At 42.8% G+C, this 22,566-nt stretch overlaps 1 protein-coding gene across 50 annotated transcripts in view; it reads left to right on the top strand.

Moving 5' to 3' along the window:
* LOC108042439 (Down syndrome cell adhesion molecule-like protein Dscam2) overlaps nt 1-22,566 on the top strand; it is a 67,414-nt gene that overhangs the window by 15,698 nt on the left and 29,150 nt on the right. For 22 of the 50 annotated variants that reach the window (XM_044456710.1, XM_044456731.1, XM_044456698.1 and 19 more), the window contains exons 3-8: nt 1,138-1,479; nt 6,182-6,352; nt 8,109-8,258; nt 9,968-10,100; nt 21,035-21,879; nt 22,018-22,179. In XM_044456710.1, the coding sequence (XP_044312645.1) occupies nt 1,138-1,479; nt 6,182-6,352; nt 8,109-8,258; nt 9,968-10,100; nt 21,035-21,879; nt 22,018-22,179 (1,803 nt within the window). Of the gene's footprint in view, nt 1-1,137; nt 1,480-3,021; nt 3,184-3,344; nt 3,507-3,869; nt 4,032-4,455; nt 4,627-5,050; nt 5,213-5,324; nt 5,487-5,602; nt 5,774-6,181; nt 6,353-6,457; nt 6,617-6,755; nt 6,927-8,108; nt 8,259-9,574; nt 9,699-9,774; nt 9,899-9,967; nt 10,101-13,047; nt 13,172-14,332; nt 14,457-15,977; nt 16,099-18,643; nt 18,768-19,046; nt 19,171-21,034; nt 21,880-22,017; nt 22,180-22,566 lie in introns of all 50 variants that reach the window. The other 28 variants (XM_044456760.1, XM_044456661.1, XM_044456767.1 and 25 more) reach the window with 23 other exon arrangements.

Genomic DNA, 22,566 nt, shown 5'->3' with positions numbered 1-22,566 from the left:
TAAGTGTGTGACATACACGCACACACGGTTCACTACGGTGTCAAATAAATAATTATGGTTTAAAATATTAAATTTTAAGGCAGGGGCAGTAAACTCCACCTTCTCAATTTGTATTTTTCGATAGGGTGACTTCCTAATTGTCTGAACTTTTTGTAATTTTAACCCGTTTGAATTGGAATCTTATAAGTCTATACTACCCATAAGATTTTATTAGTAATTTTTTCTCTTTTTGGTTTTAACGTCTTGATAATTTTGGGATATTTTTATTAAGAAATAACATAAACTAAGGTTACTTTTGTATTGGAATACGCTAAGACTAGAATACATTTGATATAGGCAATAGTTTATTACATAGCTTACAATCTTGTTGGTCCCAGAACACAAATTAGTTGTATGGATGCAGTTAACAAAGCCTACAATAACTTTTTCCCTAGACAAATTGCAGTCGCACGCCTCGAGAATTGCATCCGAACTGTATGGAAAAGGGGCGGGCGGTAGGCGTGTCACTGCACAGAAAGTTGTCAACACCTTTAGGAATACAAAATTGCGGGATGAGGGGAATTCCAAGCGACATGGCGATGCATAAAATGAAATATGAAATCGCTTGCCAATGTTACAGTGACGGCATCAACAATTTCAGGGCGGAAGAGGAGTGGGTGGAGTCTGCAGAGTGTCAACGAACGATTTTAGCCTGCTTGCCTTTTGTTTGCCTCTAGAGGCAGTGGGTGGAAATGGAAGTGGAGCTTTGACTGGCTTAGAAAAAAGGTATGGAACTGAATACAGCTTTTGTTGGAGGTCCAGAACTGGGGAGTCACTGATCCATGGCACTCAATTGTCAAACAACCAAGGCTGGAACAATAGTCAACCCGTTGACATGGATATGAGAATGCACTTCCGCTCCGGATGTTCTGACCATAAACCGTGGCCAAATGTTTGTTGATCACATATAGGGATGGCAGTTCTATTGGCATATTAATTTAGAGTGAGTTAAGTAGAGTGCAAGCGATAGATCACCAACTTATTAAGGATATGTTTAATGTCCTTAAATAAATATACTATAATTTATAACGCGTTCTTGGAAAATATAATATTTGATGTATTTACTAATTTGTAAATTTTCTTTTAATTCCATTCTAGCTTGTGGTCAGACCCTTGCTGCCAATCCCCCAGATGCCGACCAGAAAGGACCAGTCTTCCTCAAGGAACCCACCAATCGCATTGACTTCTCCAACTCCACCGGCGCAGAGATCGAGTGCAAGTCCAGTGGAAACCCTATGCCCGAGATTATCTGGATCCGCAGCGATGGCACCGCCGTGGGCGACGTTCCCGGACTTCGTCAGATCTCCTCCGACGGCAAGCTGGTCTTCCCGCCGTTCCGCGCCGAGGATTACCGCCAGGAGGTGCACGCCCAGGTGTACGCCTGTCTAGCCCGTAACCAGTTTGGATCCATCATCTCCCGCGACGTGAATGTGCGCGCCGGTAAGTTAAAAAGGTTCCAAAGTAAATTTAGGGCAGTGCAGTCTGGATGTTGGTCAGGAAATTCAATTTAAATGTTACCACCAGCGAAGTGCAGCTAATCAGGATTTCCTTTTTGATTCGATTTATTAATTAATTGTTATTAATAAATTATTAATATTAGAAAGAAACTTTATGTAATATATCCCAAGCATTCAATTTGCTAATTTTGATTAAAATAAAATCATTTTCATGATGAGTTTATAAAATGTCATAATATTATCCAAAATATTAAATGTATTATGCAATTTGCTTCCAACAAATAAGAAGTAACCATTTCTGTATTTTAATTTCCCTAGCTATTGTCATAATTAAATATTACAAAAATTATATTTACATATAGCTTTCAAGGAAACATGTTAATTAAAAAACCAACTCCAAGACATGCACTGCCCTACGTTTACCAATTTTTTTCAGCTACACCCAAATGAAGACTCATCAGCGTTGGTTACGTATTTCCTCTATTTTGCACCTCGGTTTCTTGGCTGCCAGTTGCCGGTTGCCTTTGCGTGTCAAGTCACTCTTTGCAGTCTTTAACCCCTTGTGTTTGACTTATTGTTGTACCGGTTGCGGCAATTAAAAAAGAGTTTTAACGCGATTTCCATCGAACGCTCTGCCAAAGTTTTCCGAACGCTTTCATTTTCACACATTTCTTGGCGGAGTTTTGCAACGTTTGGGGGAATGTAATGCATGTTGGCATTTCACTTTAATCGGTTCGATTGCGCTGCTTCACTTCCTCTGCCAGTGTTTTGTCGGCGACTGTACCTGCCATTTGCGAATGGCTCTTCACAAACCTTCGACAGCTCCTCCTGAAACAGACGATGATGATGAAATTGTCACCTTATTTAGCGCACACCGTATGGAGTTGACGGGTTGCCAGCTGATCGAGTTAAGGCCCAGACTCAACTCCCCTGGATATCAGTCACTTCCGCTTCCATGAAGCAGTGCCTAAATGGGCCAGACTTGAGCACATTTTAGCTAATTATGTTGGAGCCATGCCACCCGCTTACTCATCGCCGGCTGACGTGTTCCCTGGCAATTAGCCAGCACACCTAGCCCGTCGACCACCTTTCAACCTATTCGCCCCTTCTGGTCCGCTGTTCCTCCAGCCTGACATCATTATTGTCGTTTGCTTTCGCTTGCTATTAACCGGAGGAATTTATCATTTTATAGTATGCTTATGTGTGAATAAAGCGCAGACGCGGAAAACCATTCTGTCCAGCCGGCCCGGAGCTAGTTGGCCCAAATGAGTTATGGTCTGCACCCCGAACACAGGCTGGCGGATAAAATATTTTGGTTAATTGAAATTAACTTTGCCTGTCAGGCGGCGACACGTTGATAGTTTCGGTGTTTTTTGTTTAATGAATTTCTAACCAGAACTTGGCCATTAAGCCACGCAATTCCTGGAACTTGGTTCCCAAACACTTTCAAGGTTGAATCTGAAACCATTTTAGACGGTGGGAATAGGCTCGACAATCTAATCGGTAATGATTGCACTTTTCCCAGTGGTTGCCCAGTACTACGAGGCGGATGTAAACAAGGAGCACGTGATCCGAGGCAACTCGGCGGTCATCAAGTGCCTAATACCCTCATTCGTGGCCGATTTCGTCGAGGTGGTATCCTGGCACACCGACGAGGAGGAGAACTACTTTCCGGGCGCGGAATACGGTGCGATCCGAACTACCCATGTCAATGATAGATTTGCTCTACTAAAAGCATGCTGGGGTTCCGCGAAATTCATAGAAAATCCCTCCATTCCATCCATACTTCATTCAATCCTTTTTTAAATCTCAAACTCACTATTATTTTCGTTTCTCCTACCTGTTTAGTCGTTTCCCAACACTACGAAGAGGATATACACAAGGCTTTTGTCATCCGCGGCAATTCCGCCATCTTGAAATGTGATATACCATCGTTCGTAGCCGATTTCGTGAATGTTATATCCTGGCATAGCGATGAACAAGAGAATTTCTATCCAGGCACTGAATATGGTGTGTGATCAAGTGCACAGAAGTACTGTCTGTGTTTGTGAGCTTTTAGAAAAATAGCACTATCCTAACCACTACTGTACAACACTACAAAGCCAAACTCACAGAAACACTTGTGCACAGTGCCAGTACAGTTAACAGGCAAACTGCAAAACTAATTACAAAATTCTGTAAAATATACAATACACTGAACTTAAAACGTAACTTTACTAACCACCACTGGTTAGGCAGTAATTGGAAAAGTTTGGAATCCTTCGCTCCTTCGTTTCGCTTCCTCGATACTTCAGTGTTCCGTTTTCATTTCTTCCCGAATTACTTTATTTTCGGTTTCATTACGTAAATGCATTTATTTGATTGCTGTTTTAGTCGTTGCCCAATACTACGACACCGATGTAAATAAGGCCTATGTAATACGCGGCAATGCGGCGGTTTTGAAATGCGAAATCCCCTCCTTTGTGGCCGATTTTGTGAGCGTTGTTTCGTGGCACACCGATCAGAACGAGGACTTTCTGCCGGGCAGCGAATACGGTTTGTTTCTTAACTTTTTGGTTACATTTTGGATTAGCTTTACTTAGGGTTTGTACAGTTGCGTGACACACAAGAATTATGGATAAGTACCTAACCATTTTCCCTCCTGCATCTATTATGTTTACTTTTATGCATTTATCTTCGCTATCTTGGACGAATGCGTGTTGATGAGCCATGTTATCAGAACCATTATTAACCTCTTGGCCGTGGACTTTCTCAGGGAAGCAAACTGATTGCGCTTAGCGTCCCATTAAGTGCACTCCGCGATATTGTCTGTCGCTCTTAGAAGACACTCTCGTTTCAATTAGCTAGCTTCACATTTTCACACGCCCGCCGCACGCAAGGTGTTCTCTAGGTGCCCCATCTTCCCCTACCTCCCTGTACCTTCATTATGTAATCAGTAGCTGTGTGAACTTACCTCCAGTTGTGCAACAGTTCTACGAATCGGAGGTCAACAACGAGTACGTCATAAGGGGCAATGCGGCGGTGTTGAAGTGCTCGATTCCATCCTTTGTCGCGGACTTTGTGCAGGTCGTATCCTGGCAGGATGAAGAGGGTCAGCTCTACGGCTCACTTGGCGATCAACAGGGAGCGGGTACACAAATACAATCACAAAATTTTACGGTTATGTAGGATTATCCAGATCCCAACCCCCACCTCACATTATCTCCATCTTAGCCATTTAATTTCCTTTTGTTTCCTCCTCATAAAAACTTTTGCTTTACAGTCGTGAATCAGTATTACGAGGCTGAGGTTGTTTCCGAGTACGTTATTCGAGGCAATACGGCCGTTTTAAAGTGCACTATTCCCAGTTTCGTGGCCGATTTCCTGCGAGTTGAGGCTTGGGTGGCCAGTGACGGCACCGAGTATGTTCCGGAGGAGGATTTCGGTACATTCATTCACAGTTGAATCAATTAAGATGTTAGTTTTAAGCAGGATCCGCATACCCATTCCCTCCCCATTTCCACTTGCTTTAGCTTCTTTTTCATTTCCAAATATGGCACTTTCTTGAATCTCAGTTGTGAATCAGTTTTACGGCGCCGATATCCTGATGGAGTATGTCATTAGGGGCAATGCGGCAGTTCTTAAGTGCTCCATTCCATCGTTTGTGGCCGATTTTGTGCGCGTTGAATCCTGGATAGATGAGGAGGGAACAGAGCTGCGCCCATCTGAAAATTATGGTATTACCCCAGAGTATTTAAATTTTACCAGCAACACCTTGTGGGGGTTTCATTCCTATCCAATCCTTTTTTATCTGTTCTATATTTTATCGTTATTGCACACCTTTTGCAGTCGTCAATCAGTTCTATGAGGCAGAGATTATGACCGAGTATGTAATCAGGGGTAATGCTGCCGTTCTAAAGTGTTCAATCCCATCGTTTGTGGCTGATTTTGTTCGTGTGGAGTCCTGGATCGATGATGAGGGCAACGTCTTGTCTTTTTCGGACAACTATGGTGCGATGCGAAGATGTTTTGTCAATATTTATAGGCTTACTTTAGTGATTTCACCCATTCCATTCCTAGTATTCCCCGATTTCCCATGGTTTATTTATCATTTCCTTCGATTCAAGTCGTTTCACAGTTCTACATAACCGAGGCCGAGAATGAATATGTGATTAAAGGCAACGCGGCTGTGGTGAAGTGTAAGATTCCCTCGTTCGTTGCTGATTTTGTGCAAGTTGAGGCCTGGGTGGACGAGGAGGGCACTGAGTTGTGGCGCGATAATGCCACCACCGCCTACGGTACAGTCTTATCAATATATATAGGATACTTCGGATAAGAGTTGCATTAGGTCTTAGCTCCCACCTCTCTGCTTTCCCCAACCCATCTTTCACGCTATTTTATGTTATTCTTTTGGCTTAGTGGTGATTCAAAGCTACGAATCGGAGGCAGACAATGAGTACGTCATTAGGGGCAACTCCGTGGTGATGAAGTGTGAGATCCCCTCGTACGTGGCGGACTTTGTGTTCGTCGATCTCTGGCTGGACTCGGAGGGTCGCAACTACTATCCCAACAATGCCGAGGAGACGGGTACTTGGCCAGCTTTCTTTGCTCTAGTTCTCCTAGGCTCCTCTAAACACAACTCTCCAGTTACCCCTCCCCATTTCCTTTAGTTTTTATTTCACCAAGTTCACTCTTGTTTGCTTTAGTTGTCCACCAGTTCTACCAGACACGGGTCATCGATGAGTTTGTGCTGCGTGGCAATTCTGCCACGTTAAAGTGCCTGGTGCCTTCATTCGTGGCAGATTTCATCGATGTCGAGGGTTGGATTGACGAGGAAGGCGTTGAGATACAGAGGCCCCTTCCAGACGACTCCATTGGTAACCCTTAAGATCTTCGGCATTTAGTTTAGTTAGAGTACGAAACTTCCTACCCAAAAGACCCTTTCCAGTCCTGATTTTAGTTGCCCACTTCCCGTTTTGCAGTGGTAAAGCAGTTTTTCGAGTCGCAAGTCTACGACGAGTATGTGATCAAGGGCAACGCTGCCATTTTCAAGTGCCAGACGCCCTCCTTTGTGGCGGATCACATAGACATAACCGATTGGATCGATACCGAGGGCGAGGTCTTCACAAAGAATATAACTGGTAGGACGCCGGATTTCGTAGACTTGCATTATCCAATTCGCTCAGCCACATGAAGGGGGATCCTTCAACTGACGCCACTTTTATCCCTATGATTTTAATCCCACATCCCACTCAATCAATCTCTCCGTAAACTTTGCAGTTGTGCCACAATCCTACACCGTCAATGTCATGGACGAGTCCATACTGAGGGGCAATAGCGCCATCCTAAAGTGCCACATTCCCAGTTTTGTGGCCGATTTCATAGTGGTCGATTCGTGGGTGGAGGACGAGGAGCGAGTTATCTATCCCCAGGAGGATATCGCGGAAAGCGGTAAATTAACAGATTAAGAGCTCTCGCATTGCCCACTCCTCCGTAACATCCTGCGTCTCCTATCCAATTCGGTTCGCTTCGATCTGGTCTCGATCTGGTCTCGTTAGATCTCTTCTAATGGGATCTTTTCCATATTCAGCGCTGCTAGGCTTTCGATTTGCCTTTATTTCTGTCTTTCTTTCATTCTGTCCAGTTTTCCTTTTTATTTTATTTTTTGTTCCCATCCCAGCCTCTTATTAGTTTTCCCTTTCCACAACTCCATGAGTCGCTCCTGACTTGCCCAAAAATATCCGAAACCCCTTCATGTAGTTGAACGTAGCGTTGATAAATTAGAGTAGTGTAAATATATGCAAAAATGCTAATAAACAGTCAACCATCTAACAAATTGTACATACGTTTCATATATAATGAATAATCTGAACATTGTTGTATATATACCACAAATATATATATAATATGTTATCCGCATATCATCTAAAATTATTGGCATTTTTGCTAATGCATGTCTAGAATTAAAATCAATTCCAGGGAACTTGTGGACTACAAATCGAAGAAAATCCAGTAAACTGAAGACGTAAATTGTATTGTGTTTCTCTATTCAAATTGTAAATAAATTGCGTTTAATCATTCAGACTGAATTCGATTTGTTTATACCACAAATTCTTTGCATTGCTGGTGTATAGTTATAGTGTAAGCATGGAAGTCTGTTGAAATAAAATCGATTCAATAAAAGCAAAAGTCTACGAGAAAGTCGATATTTTAACAGAGCTTTTTAGATAAGATTGAATGAGAACCAAAACAAAATTGTTTCGAAACAAAGTATTTAAAATAAAAAGTTTACAACTTACTTAACTACAATAACTTCTCATTCAGTCTTTAAATGTAAGCTTAGCTTTAATTATTTAAAAGTCACATTGCATGGGAAAGCGATCAACATCGAAAACTTTTTGCACAATGGGAAGTAGAACAATAGACTCAAAATAAAATAAAATTAAATGAATTAAAAGAGGCCATGTGGCTTTTAAATTATTGGGAATAAACTCAATTAAATGCATGTTAGTTAATTGATTTTGTTCCATTGTACTTAAATGTAAATAAGTTTAAATTGCAAAGGTACCAGAAAAAACATTACTAACATTTCTATTTTTATCATGGTTTCTATTTACACCATTCTGTGATCAGATGGAAAATATCTGGTACTTCCCTCTGGAGAGTTGCACATTCGTGAAGTTGGACCCGAGGATGGTTACAAGAGCTATCAGTGCCGAACAAAACATCGACTGACAGGAGAGACCCGACTGAGTGCCACAAAAGGACGATTGGTCATCACAGGTAAGTCCGCCTTGTTGGCCGATTTCATTATACATGTCTTAATGAAAAACTTCAGTTATTGATATTTGATGATAAAATTAAATATTGAAATAAATTACCATTTAATTTATATTAATTCGCTTAAAACTTAAACTGATAACTGAAGTTTTCTATCTGTAGAGTAAATTTCAAATGATTTACAAATTTGAAATATAAATTTTAAATGCTACCATATTGAATTTAACATAAAATAGTACAATTATTCATTTTAATTATATAAATGACATTTTTTGAAGTTTACTCTCTGATAGGTTAAATAGAAAAGTAGCAAATCGTTAACACATAAATGTTTCTAAGTAACGATTTGTTCCTTCCTAGACACCAAATATTTGAAATATTGTTATAAAACGATAAATTTGTTAAATTCCGTGATAAGTTATAAGAATTAAATCTGAAGATTATGAAGAATATTAAAATACTAATATTTCAAATATTTGTTGTACAAAATAATGTTAATTTGCTTTGTTTGGAAATTGCAAATATCTGATTCTTTTGTGAATTTTAAATAGAACAGAACTTGCAGCTTCCAAATAAATATAACTAAAACAAAAGCAACAATTCTTTGATATTATTTAAAATGCAATCAAAAAGATTCTTTGCTTAGAATCTCTTTCTTTGTGCACACTAAATTGTCAATTCAACGCAACACATATGTACTATATGAGAACTATAAATATATAATTTTAAAAATAGTTGGTCCACTTGGGGCAATACACAAAGACTTGTTGCTGTAGCCTAAGTCTAAATTGAAAACTGCCTGAATGTTGGGATAGGGTACTCGACAATGATGAGAGCTTGAAATAAAGCCAAATAGCGTAGGTGTGGTCCGTTCTTAAGTAAACCAAGTTAAAGGCAACGTCACAGTTGATTTTAATTCAAGTCCAAGTCCTTGGCAACTTTCACTTAGTATTCTCTTTTGAACTGCGCCCAAGGTAAGTCACTTTTCAGTTCTTGTTCTATCTTTATTTATTGGCATTATCTGTAAGGCTATTAACTTTCAACAATTTCGATTCATTCACAGAACCAGTTGGCAGGGTTTCACCCAAGTTTCCCAATACTCTGACCAGCAGCAGTTTCACGGGAGACGAAGGCTCTAGTCAAACCCTTCTCTGTCCCGCCCAGGCCTATCCAGCTCCCTTGTTTAGGTAGGCTTAGCAAATCTTTCGGAAAATATGGTGTATACCCTGCCCCAAAACAAATTGCATCAGTTTCCAATTGAGATTTGGATTTAAGTGTTCCCACGCTTTAAGTTTGATATCCCCTTAAAATCTTTTAAGAACCCATTGCGAGTGTTGGGCCCAGACTTCTTTCTGGTAATGACATCAAGGTGGTCCATTTTTCCGCTGGTCAAGCCACCACCATGTTGTGTCCAGCTCAGTCATATCCAGTGCCGGTCTTTAGGTAAGCCTGTCCCAACTGAAGGTGTTTTTTGTTTGGGATATATTATATGATTGGGTTCCGGTTTTCCATTTCCCAGAGCCTGTTGGCAGTATTGGCCCCCGTCTCACCAGTGGAGATGAGTCGCGGATTCTAAGAGTGTATTTGGCCGCAAGTGCCACTCTTCTTTGCCCGGCTCAGGCTTATCCAGTGCCCTTCTTTAGGTAAACCCAACCCAACATTTAGGCTCATAGGAAGATTTTATTTCCGACCTAACATCTTATTTTCGACAGAACCTGTGGGCAGTGTTAGTCCCCAGCTGAGTGGCAATGGCAATCAGGAGCACATAACACTCACTCGGGTTCCCAAAATGGGTAGTGTTACTCTCATGTGTCCAGCTCAAGCCTATCCAGTGCCCTTCTTTAGGTAAAGATCTAGTTTATGTCCCCAACTTCAGGCAGATAGTAGAATTTTAAAGCTTTATTCATTTCTGAATCTCTGTTTAAGAACCTGTTGGCAGTGTTGGTCCAAAACTCACTTCAGGAGATGATTCCCGAACAGTGAGGGTTAAACTTTAGTCCAGTGTTACGCTTCTTTGTCCAGCTCAGGCTTATCCAGTGCCTGTTTATAGGTAACCTCAGATAGACTTACAAGTGAATCCTTTCCCATCTCAGGCAGTATATCCTTGAATTTGTTGTGGTCCTCCAAGCTCGTTGTTTTCTTTATAGAGCCTGTTGGCAGTGTCAGTCCTAAGATAAACACAGGTGAAGATTTCAAGCATATTAAGGGAAAAAGCAGCCAAGATTTGAGCTTACTTTGTCCGGCTCAAGCGTATCCGCAGCCCTTTTATAGGTAAATGTTGCTTAAAGAAACTCCTGAGTTCCCGTTCCCTTTGGGCAGATTCCAAATAGCTTAAAGGTTTTTTCAGGATTAGAAATGGTATTTCTTTTGCAGAGCCCATTGGTAGTGTCAGTCCTAAGATTACCAATTCCGACGACCTGAAGCATGTGAAGGTTAAAAGATTGCTTAGTTTAAGTTTGCTATGTCCAGCTCAAGCATATCCGCAGCCAATTTCTAGGTAAACTTCAAACCCTTAACCCAACATTCATAAACAGGGCTTTTTATTGTTTATAAAGGCAGCCAGAATAGCTTAAAGGTTTTCCCTTTTATAGAACCCGTTGGCAGTGTTGCACCCAAGTTAAATTTCCTGGAGCGTTTTAAAATGATGCAGATTGAGAGCGGTACAAGTTTCAACATTCAGTGCCCGGTGCAGTCGTATCCCATGCCCGTTTTCAAGTAAGATTCAATGAGGCTTACATTCAGTCAGTTGCACTTAGGGCTTTTGAAACTCCTTAAATTTTAGAACCCGTGGGCAGTGTCCGACCCAAGGTTAATCTCCAGGACAAGCACCAGTTTATAGACGTGGAGTTGTCCAGCAGTTATTCCCTCCTCTGCATGGCTCAGTCGTATCCTACGCCATCCTTCAGGTGGGTTTCCGTTTCCCACCAACATCAGGCAGTTTTTCTTACTTCTTCGTGACTCTCAATCATGTTTTGCTCGTAGAACCCGTTGGCTCTGTCAAGCCGAAAATAAATATTCAGGACAAACTGCAAACACGCGAGATATCCCGTGGAATCGGATTCGCTTTGCTATGCCCAGCCCAGTCATATCCGATGCCAGCCCACAGGTGCGCCTTGCATGCCATCAATTTGGTGCATTTTACAATTTGCAGGGCGTTCCTCGAATTTCAGACAGTGCTATTTAAGTGATTATTCAATTACGTCTATCCCAGTTCAGTCAGTTTAAGATGTAGGTCTTTGCTTAGTTCAGTCTTGCTTCCCTTTCAGAACCCATTGGCAGTGTGCCCCCAAAAGTTAGTATAGACGACGAAGTGGCTAACGCTCGTGGCTTTGTGGGCAGGAGCCTAAGCCTCAAATGTCCAGCACAGTCGTTTCCTATTCCTGTCTATAGGTAGGTAATGCAATAATCATCCAAAGAAGAAAAGAAGTAAAGTACCTTCAATACTAGCTTTCAACATTTGGGCAGTTTTTTCGGATATTATCCTAGACTCTAATCCTAACTCTTATGTGTTGTTAGAGCCCGTTGCCTCTGTGCCCCCGAAGTTAAACCTCTTAGAAAGAGTTCGTACAATGGAGGTCTCCTTTGGTACGAAGTATGCCATGCAGTGTCCTGGTCAGGCTTTTCCTGTGCCCATCAATAGGTAAAGCTATGCCTATCCCAACACCAAGTCAGATATTTGTATGTTTAGGTTTCCAAAGAGTTTCATTATAATTGATTTTCCAGAACCCATTGGCTCAGTGCCGCCAAAAATCAACAATATCAACGATAAGTTTCAACTGATGCAGGTTAAATTGGAAAGCAATTTTGCCATGCAATGTCCAGGTCAGGGATATCCTGTGCCCGTTGTTAGGTGGGTGTCGTTTTACTCTATCACAACATTCTAGGTGGAGTTCTGATTTTCAATGAATATTCCACTTGAAATATTTTTCTTTGAATACTTAGAGCCAATTGGATCAGTTCCGCCCAAGATAACAAGTCTGCACGACAAGTTTCAAGTGCTCCAAGTGAAGCTTGCAGAGGACTTCTCCATGCAGTGTCCTGGTCAGGCATATCCGGTACCCATTGTTAGGTCAGTTCCAATACCCTTCACCAACATTCAGTTACAATTGGGCGATAAATAACGAACATTTTACTCCAAACCAGAACCCGTAGGCTCAGTTGCACCCAAGGTGGATACTCGTGATGAGTTTACTTTTGCCAGGACTCGTTTGGGAGCATCCAAGGCTCTAATTTGTCCTGCTCAATCGTATCCCATGCCGTTCTTTAGGTAATAAACCTAGTCTAGCAATTGAGTAACAATCCTAGACCAACATTCGGGTTTCATTGTTAAGGGGAAACTAATAAGATAACTTTTCCCCAGAACCTGTTGGAAGTGTTGCCCCTAAAGTTGATATTAAAGACGAGATTAATTACGCTCGGGCGGCCTTAGATCACAGTCTTTCGATAGTTTGTCCAGCTCAATCATATCCGGTGCCTGCTTTTCGGTGAGTTTCTGAGGCTTATGGTTTGTCCCAACACTTAGGCAGTTTATCTAGAGGTTAAGGTAGATAAAACTCACCATAAATCTTTGTAGAGCCTGTGGGCAGTGTGGCTCCCAAAGTGGATCCCAACGATCGGATCAAGTGGGTGGACAAACCCAAAGGCAGCTCCCTCAATTTGCTTTGCCCAGCTCAGTCCTTCCCAATGCCAATCGCCCGGTAAGCCTTGTTATCATCCCATTTTTCCAGGCAGTTTTCATAAGTCAGTTAAGTGTCCTTTTGAGAACTTTAATAAGCCCCAATATTATTTGCAGAGCCCGTTGGCAGTGTAGCGCCAAAAGTGGATGTTAAAGATCGAATCACTTGGCTGGACAAGCCTCGTGGTCAGGCCTTGAGTTTATTGTGTCCAGCTCAGTCGTATCCCATGCCAGCATATAGGTATGAGTTTCCTCTTTTATAACCTTGACTCAGGCAGTTTTCGATACTTTCTGTCAGTATTACAATCCCTTGTCTCAAAAACTATTGCAGAACCCGTTGGCAGTGTGGCGCCCAAGGTTGATATGCATGACAAGATGGATTTTACCATTAGAAGTTCGAATAAGTCTTTAAATTTGTTCTGTAAGGCTCAAGGCTTTCCCATGCCAGCTTTTAGGTAAAGACATTGTTGAGTACATCATCCTATCTTATCTATCCTATGCCAGTTTTAAGGTAAAGACATCTTAAGATCAGGAGATTTAGTGGTAGACTTTTATTGAACCTTTATTTCAGAGCCTGTTGGCAGTGTGGCGCCCAAAGTTGATATGGAAAACAAATTTGGTGTTAATATAAGAAACTCTGGAAACTCTTTGAACTTATTATGCAAGGCTCAGGGATATCCAATGCCAGCGTTTAGGTAAAACATTGTTGAGTACTGCCCATCAAATCAGGTTTTTCTACTTAGAAAGGTAGATTTAGATTTCGAAACTTATACTTTCAGAGCCTGTTGGCAGTGTGGCGCCTAAAGTTGAAATAAAAGATAAAGTGGGAATTTTTGTGGCCAAGTCCAACAATTCACTGGCCTTGCTTTGCCCAGCTCAATCCTATCCAGTGCCAGCCTATAGGTAAATGCCTAAAATATACATTGTCATGTACGGGAACCCATTCAGACAGTTATTTCGAAATAGAGCTAATACCAAACTTCTTATAGAACCAATTGGTAGTGTTGCTCCGCGAGTAAATCGCAAGGATGAGTTCAATCACGACCGAATAAGAAGTTCGATGACAATTTCTATACAGTGTCCTGCTCAGGCTTATCCGGTGCCTTTTTATAGGTAATGTCGAGTGCTCAGGTTTCCCTCTTCTTGTAGTTTTCATTGGCTAGGTTGGTCTAACGTAAATCGAAATTATTTCAGAGCCTGTTGGAAGTGTAGCGCCAAAAGTGAATAAAAACGATGAGTTTAGTCACGATCGAATTGCCGTTGGTGGTATTGTGGCACTACGTTGTCCGGCCCAATCCTTTCCAGTGCCCTTTTATAGGTGGGTCATTGTCGAGATCTGTATTCCCCTTTATCTTCAGGCAGTTGCTTATGGTTTTTATAATCCCTACCCCTAAACTTATAGAGCCTGTGGGCAGCGTGGCTCCACGTGTCAACAAAAAGGACGGCTTCAGTCACGACAGCATCCGCATGGGCAGAACAATAGCCCTTTTCTGTCCAGCCCAGGCTTACCCCGTGCCCTTCTATAGGTAACTTGTTGCTAATACGTACAAGCTGTCAAATTATGCGGCTTGTCCAAAGTTTTCCAATTACAAGTGAGCCGAGATTAGGTCGCCAAGCCTCATTGGCTCTGAACTCTAATTAGCATTGTTACCAAAACTGCCGCCCGATTTAACCCATTCATTGTCACGCAAATGGGAAACAAGAACCTCATCCCTTGCAAAAGTTATTTGAGTGGCAGGTAAATTCCATTATTGTCAAGTTACTTGGGCAGTTTTCAATGTTAGCATAGTGTTTTTGTGCTCACTCCACACTTTATTGGTTTCAGAGCCTGTGGGCAGTGTGCCACCCAAGATCAGTGTGGGTGAGCGTCGCAAGGACGCCGAGGTTCCGCAGCATGGGGATTTGAGTATATTTTGCCCAGCCCAATCCTATCCGGTTCCGGCATTCAGGTGAGGCCCGCTCCATTTTCCCATCAGGCAGTTTTCACTTGAGTGTAGTCTAGTGGTATGTTCAACATTCTTTATCTTTCAGAGCCGGTTGCCAGTGTAGGTCCCAAAATTAGCGTGGGAGAACGTCTTAGGGATGCTGGTGCTCAATCCAATGCCACCTTGACTCTCTTTTGTCCAGCCCAATCGTATCCAGTACCCTCATTTAGGTAAACATTCCGGCAGATTTCAGTATTAGCTTTAAAAGTTCATTTTAAAACCAAATTCATTATATTTTTAGAACCTGTGGGAAGTGTAGCGCCAAAAATAAGTGTAGAAAATCGTCTGAAGAATGCCGAGGCTAGGGAGTCCTCCAGTTGTACCCTATTTTGCCCTGGTCAAGCCTATCCGGTGCCTTTTTTTAGGTAAATCCCAAACGTTTAGGCAGTTTTCAGGTTTACTTGGTTTTTTTCCTACATATATGCCCAATATTTTATAGAGCCTGTGGGAAGTGTGGGTCCAAGACTCACCTCCGGTGACAAAACCCGGAATGTGGATATTGCCCTCAAAGGCAGTGGAACCCTGCTTTGTCCAGCTCAGGCCTATCCGGTTCCATTTTTCAGGTGATTTCCTTCAGTTATTCAGGCAGTTCTCAATTGGGATTGCGTGTGAAATAGGTTTAGAATGTTTTGATTTATTTCAGAGCCAATTAGTGGTGCTGCTCCCAGAGTAGCGCTCATTCAGAAAACAAACATTGAATACGTACGGCTAGGTGGAATCGTGGCCATAATGTGTCCTGCGCAGGGTTTTCCAGTGCCGGCTTTTAGGTGAGGCCCAACATTCAGAGAGTTTCCAATGACTTAACGTTATTCCCTAGTTCAAATTGTATCTAAAATTTGCAGAACCCATTAGCAGTACTGTACCCAAAGTAGTATCGCTGGCAAAGTTCGATATGAAAACCTATCCGGGTTCCTCGACTTTGGCGCTTTTATGTCCTGCTCAAGGCTATCCAGTGCCAGTGTTTAGGTAAACCTTAAAGAAATTTTAAGTGAATGCAATATTCAGGCAGTTATAAATTGTAGCTACAGCTAGCTTTAACTCTTGGTAATAATTTCTTTAAAGAACCTGTTTCTAGCACTGCTCCTAAAGTGCCGCCTTTGCAGTCGCGACCCCTAGTGGTTCCTGGTCTCACCGACCTCTCGATATTATGCCCAGCTCAGGGTTATCCTGCCCCCAGTTTTAGGTTGGTTCACTTAAAGAAGAATTACATTTTAAATAGATAAATCACATTCCACATTCTGGCAATTTTAAAATAGTAGGATTTAACTTAAAACTGAAATTAAAACGTAGATATTTAATTTTTTAGAACCGATAAGCAGTAGTCCGCCAAAGATAAATGCACTTACCTATAAGCCGAACATTGTGGAGTCTTCGGCGACCACCGCTATACTTTGTCCAGCGCAGGGATATCCCGCACCCAGTTTTAGGTGGGTTCCATTGTAGTTCTTCAACCAACTTCAGGCTTAGATTTCTATTTTAATTTAAATACTATTAAGTAATAGTTTTTGGTAAGCCAAACTCAAACTGTATTTGGTTCCACAGAACCTGTTGGAGGTAAGGCTCCCACTCTGCTCTCCAATGACATTAAACGCTCTTGGATCGAGAGGAAGCTGTCCAGCAATATGGCCCTGTTTTGTCCCGCCCAGGCCTTTCCAGTTCCCGCATTTAGGTTAGAGACTATATATAGTCTTTGTTTAAATCAAAATAATTCTCATAAATGTCTGTAGTATATATAAAAGTTTTTTAGAATTTGTAATAATTTAAACTAAAGAGATTAAAAACAGTTTTTTTAAGACCGCAACGTAAGCAAGAGTTCTTCCTCATATTGCATTTTGAATTACCTTAAAAAAAAGTGAAAGTAAAGGTTATTATAGGTAGTCTTAGCCTTTATAGCAAGGTATTCAAAGTCTGAAACTTCAAGCTTGCAAAATGAATGGCTTTCCAATTCGATTGCTTGGTTAGTGAAATCATTTGAAGCGCATAAAAACTCATTAGAAATGATTCAAAGAGGTCTTAGAAAATATACCCTATCCCATACATTCTTGTCTATCCATCCTAGACCCTAACTTTGCTATCTTCCTGCAGAACCCATTTCGGCCAAAGCCCCTGTACTTTCGGTGGACACCAAGTGGTCCGGCATAGAAAGGCGTTGCGGCATGGACATAGTGCTCCTTTGTCCCGCTCAGGCATATCCGGTGCCCATTAGCAGGTCAGATTCCGCGGCCCTTTGCAAACGTGACATTAATTATGCATGAGAATCGTGAACTGTAGCCCCTAACTTTGGTTTTATGAGTGGGGAGAGGGGCGGTGGTAGTGGGGTGTTCAAGGGGCGGAGGGTTCATTCATAAAAATGCGCGCGCAAAGCAAAACACAAACAAAATAGGCGCACATCCACACTTGGCTACGCAGAAAAGTAAGCTACGTAAACAAACCATAAAGAGAATGGGGAGAGAATCAGTAAATACATCCATGCATGTGTGGGTGCTGCCTCTTTCCCTCTTTTTTATTTTGCGCTGGTGTGAGTATGCAGTTTGTAAACAAACCCGGCGCTCAGCTGGTTCGCTCTTCCGCTCCAATTTGCTCTCTGCCTCTCTCTTGCCACTGCGCATGCTTGGCATCCACAAGAAATTTCCCAAACAATTACCCCTGCGGAGCTCGAGTGGATTGCATCTGTCCCGCTCACACACTTGTTTATGAATGAACGCACGTTTTTGGGTCAACAACCGTTGGTTTGTGCCACTTTCTTAAGGTCGAATGACATTGAAGGGGGCGGAGTGGGCGCTGGTGACCTCCACTTGTTGCTCGCTCAGCTGTTTCTGCTTTAACTCGCGCTTCTGCGCATGTCTTTGGCCTTAACTTTGACCGAAATTAAATGTGCATTATTTATCTATGTATCTCTTCTTTTTGGCTTAGTTGCTGAAGTTTTTTCCGTGTCATTCGGGTCAGGTTCATGTCGTTGGGTCACGTCCAATGCCTAAGTGAAAGTTTGTAACATCGAATTAAATGGAAAGTACTTAGGAAATTTCTTTGACCCCCTCGCACATTCAGTCAGTTTATTGTTTGCGTTTAAAGTAAGATAATTAATGGGGGACTTAATTTGCAGAGCCCGTTGGCGCCAAGGCCCCGACCTTTTCCCTTGAGTACAAGCTTATAGAGGTGGAAAAGTCAAAGGGCACGGCTTTTGCTTTACTCTGCCAAGCCCAAGCATTTCCAGTACCCATTATTAGGTGAGCGAAAGAGTCCCACATTCAGAGCAGTTACTCAAGAAGTGCAGTTTTTATGTAGAATTCGTCCTTCATTATTACTTTTCACTTCCCAGAACCCATTGGTTCCAAGGCTCCGTCAGTGCCGACAGGAGTTATGGTCTTTCAGCAACACGTTCCATTGCTCTCAACTTTCGCCATGCTTTGCCAGGCTCAGGCTTTTCCGGTGCCAGTTTTTAGGTATACCTCTTAAAAAAACTATATTTTGATAGTTAACAATGCAATGTTTTTCGTGATTAAGCTATCGTCTATCTTCTAAAATACATTAAAGTTTCATAAATCAATTTTTTCAGCATAGATGATGTTTAGATTTTTTGTAGAAAAGGTAGAATAGAGGATAGAAAAAGAAGACTAAAGAAGACTCATTTGAATAGTCTTGCTAAATTCCCAACTTTACCTTAGCCAAAACATTCAGGCAGTATTTTTTCTGAGATTTCCCACACCTAATGATTCTTGACTTTTTAGAACCTGTGGGATTTAAGGCGCCTAGTTTTCCTAGTGTGGCCTCAACCTTTACCATACAGACGCCCCAAAATACTGACCTAGCCCTCACCTGCGAGGCCCAATCCTACCCAGTGTCCATATTTAGGTAATCTCAGCCCTCTTTTAACAAGGTCCAACGCTGTCAAACTGGTTCTGTTTAGGGTTAACTTACAAATGCCAAGATGTTATATAAAATCTGTTTATTTTAGAGCCCGTTGGGGCAAAGGCTCCGACCTTTTCGAGTGACTCCAAGGGCAGCATATTCGAGCGTTCGATTGATGCCAGCTTTGCCCTGTTGTGCCAGGCTCAGGCTTTTCCCGTTCCCATCATTAGGCAAGTTTCAGAAAATAGGCGGTTGGTTAAAACTTTTCTGAGTACTTTTCAGAACCTATCGGTGCGAGGGCTCCAACATTCTCCTCCGACTATAACTCGTTTTCCTATGCGCGTGCTGTGGGTCAGAGTTTTGCAATGCTTTGTCAGGCTCAGGCTTTTCCAGTGCCCATAATGAGGTTAGCAATGATCTTGGTTTAAATCAGGCGGTTTTCTTAGCTTTAATTTACCTATTGTTTTCTAAATTAGAGATTGTTAATTACAGAGCCTATTGGCGCCAGAGCTCCCACGTTTTCAACTGATTCCAACTCGTTCTCGTACACTCGCTCTGTGGGTCAGAGTTTTGCCCTGCTCTGTCAGGCTCAGGCTTATCCTGTTCCAATAATGAGGTTAGAATATAGTTTTTTTACTTTCAGGCAGTTTTCCAATACCAAAATCATAATGTAAATGCCCATTCATTGTTTTCAGAACCCATTGGCGCTAGGGCTCCCACTTTTTCAACCGATTCAAATGTATTTTCCTATATTCGGCCAGTGGGTCAAAGCTTTGCTTTGCTGTGTCAGGCTCAGGCTTATCCAGTTCCAGCTATGAGGTATTATATTGGCTTAGACCCCAGACCGAATACATTCAGGCAGTTAACTAGACCTTCCCTAAGAACTCTACTAAGCTAACTTATTTTGCCTTGCAGAGCCTGTAGGTGCCAAGGCTCCAACCTTTGCTACTGTTTCAAAGATTTCCAGTCTACTCGGCTCAAGTTCGAGTGATATTGTGCTGCTGTGTCAGGCTCAGGCATTTCCAGTTCCCTACACACGGTAATACCTAGCAATTCAGGCAGTTAAGAATTTGCTTTTATTTCTTCCCAGAACCCGTTGGTTCCAAAGGTCCAACCTTTTCCTCCGATATGAAAAGCTATACGTTCGTGCGACGCTTAAATCAGAGCTTCGCCTTACTGTGTCAGGCACAGGCCTATCCGGTACCCCTAATAAGGTAGCCATTAAATAGACATAAGAGTAATCCCATAATAGACCCATATGAAGCATTTTGTTATTCTTTTTGTAGAGCCAGTTGGCGCCAAAGCTCCCACCTTCTCTGGCGAATCCAAGAGTTTCACATTTGTCAAAGAGATATCAACTAGTTTTGCCCTACTTTGCCAGGCGCAGGCATTTCCAGTACCCATTATCAGGTTAGTCCAACATTCAGGCAGATTTCTAGACTTAGGGTGTATCTCTACATAAGTGTCAATGATTTGCAGAGCCCGTGGGCAGTGTATCCCCTAAAATATCCGGTGGTCGACTGCAGGAAATTACTCAGTCAGCTATGAACGACTTGGCCATTTTGTGCCTGGGACAATCGTTTCCCACACCAGCTTTTAGGTAATGAAGGTTATACACCCATTTTCAACATTCAGGCAGCAGAACAAATTTGGATTCAATGATTGATCGAATACCGATTTATTTCAGAACCCATTGGCAGTGTAGCCCCCACAATATCGGGAGATCGCTTGCAGGAACAGACCCGAAAGTTGGGCCATAGTTTCTCTATTCTTTGTCAAGGACAAGCGTATCCCCATCCAGTGTTTAGGTACAAACTTATATTTATACCAGACTTTCAGGCAGTTGATTTAGCAAGATAGTTTTTTCTTCTATTGGGGTTTTGATATATATCACACTTTTCAGAACCCGTTGGCCTTGTAAAGCATTGAGATCAATGAAGTGCCTGTTTATGGCACTTTTGTTGGACATTGTCCAGGACAGGGCTATCCAGTACCGGTTTATAGGTAGATTGTTAGGTCCCCCTCACTAGGTCGAGGTTAGGTTTCCCTATTCCCCCAAAAGTGGTGCACAGAATGAGCAGGGAATTTTGAATTAAATTTAGAAAAAGGTAAGTAAGTTCCATCACCGAACTTAAGGACGGTAAGTAGCTCATGGTCTCTGAATGCAGGAATGCTGTTAATTAAATATACTGCCTCACTCTGTGCCCACTTGTCCCCAATGCCAACTTTAAAATTTTGAATTCTCTATTAACACTATACTCTCGTTCCAGATGGTACAAATTCATCGAAGGCACAACTCGCAAGCAAGCTGTGGTGTTAAATGATCGTGTGAAGCAGGTTTCCGGCACTCTCATCATTAAGGACGCGGTTGTCGAGGACTCTGGCAAGTACCTGTGCGTGGTCAATAATTCCGTGGGAGGGGAGAGCGTTGAGACCGTGCTCACCGTCACCGCCCCACTCTCCGCCAAGATCGATCCCCCCACCCAGACAGTTGACTTCGGACGTCCTGCAGTTTTCACCTGCCAGTACACCGGAAATCCCATCAAGACCGTGAGTTGGATGAAGGACGGCAAGGCCATCGGACACAGCGAACCTGTGCTGCGCATCGAATCCGTGAAGAAGGAGGATAAGGGCATGTACCAGTGCTTCGTGAGGAACGACCAGGAATCGGCGGAGGCCAGTGCTGAGCTGAAGCTCGGAGGCCGCTTTGATCCACCCGTCATCCGACAGGCCTTCCAGGAAGAGACCATGGAACCCGGTCCAAGTGTATTCCTTAAGTGCGTGGCTGGCGGCAACCCGACCCCCGAAATCTCCTGGGAACTCGACGGCAAGAAAATCGCCAACAACGATCGCTATCAGGTGGGACAATATGTAACGGTCAACGGAGATGTGGTTTCCTATCTGAACATCACCTCGGTGCACGCCAACGATGGTGGTCTGTACAAGTGCATAGCCAAGAGCAAAGTTGGAGTTGCTGAACACTCGGCCAAGTTGAATGTTTATGGCCTGCCCTACATCCGTCAAATGGAGAAGAAGGCGATCGTGGCTGGCGAGACCCTCATTGTCACCTGTCCAGTAGCTGGCTACCCCATCGATTCGATTGTCTGGGAGCGAGGTGAGTGGAATTCCTTTACGGAGAACTAAATATAAAGATGAGAAGCTTATAAATTATTCAATACAATTATTCTTTGAAACTAGTAGAACCCTTTAAGTATTAAGTCTAAAACCGTCTTCACTCATTTCCTAACCTTAGATAACCGAGCCCTGCCCATCAACCGCAAACAGAAGGTCTTCCCCAACGGAACACTGATCATCGAGAACGTGGAACGCAACTCAGACCAGGCAACATACACTTGCGTGGCCAAGAACCAGGAAGGATACTCCGCCCGTGGATCTCTGGAAGTGCAAGTCATGGGTAAGTCTAGAATAGCAACTCATGCCCAGACCTCCCCAATATTTGGGGCGAGCTCTGGTCGATTCCACTCTTTTTGTGGGCGGGTCTTCAGTTTTCAGCCTCAACGTTGGTCGCTAGTTCTTCTCTCAATCGAAACCCCAAACCCCATGCTCAGTTCCGCCGCAGGTCGTGCCCTTTGACTTTGGGGAGGAGACCATCAACATGAATGACATGGTCTCGGCCACATGCACGGTAAACAAGGGCGACACTCCGCTGGAGCTGTACTGGACCACGGCTCCGGATCCGACGACGGGCGTGGGTCGTCTGATGTCCAACGATGGCATCCTGATCACCAAGACGACGCAGCGCATCAGCATGCTGAGCATCGAGTCCGTGCATGCCCGCCAT

Source organism: Drosophila rhopaloa, unplaced genomic scaffold (genome assembly GCF_018152115.1).
Source record: "Drosophila rhopaloa isolate 14029-0021.01 unplaced genomic scaffold, ASM1815211v1 contig_115, whole genome shotgun sequence".
Lineage (NCBI taxonomy): Eukaryota > Metazoa > Arthropoda > Insecta > Diptera > Drosophilidae > Drosophila > Drosophila rhopaloa.
This window is presented reverse-complemented; position numbering and strand designations above follow the sequence as displayed.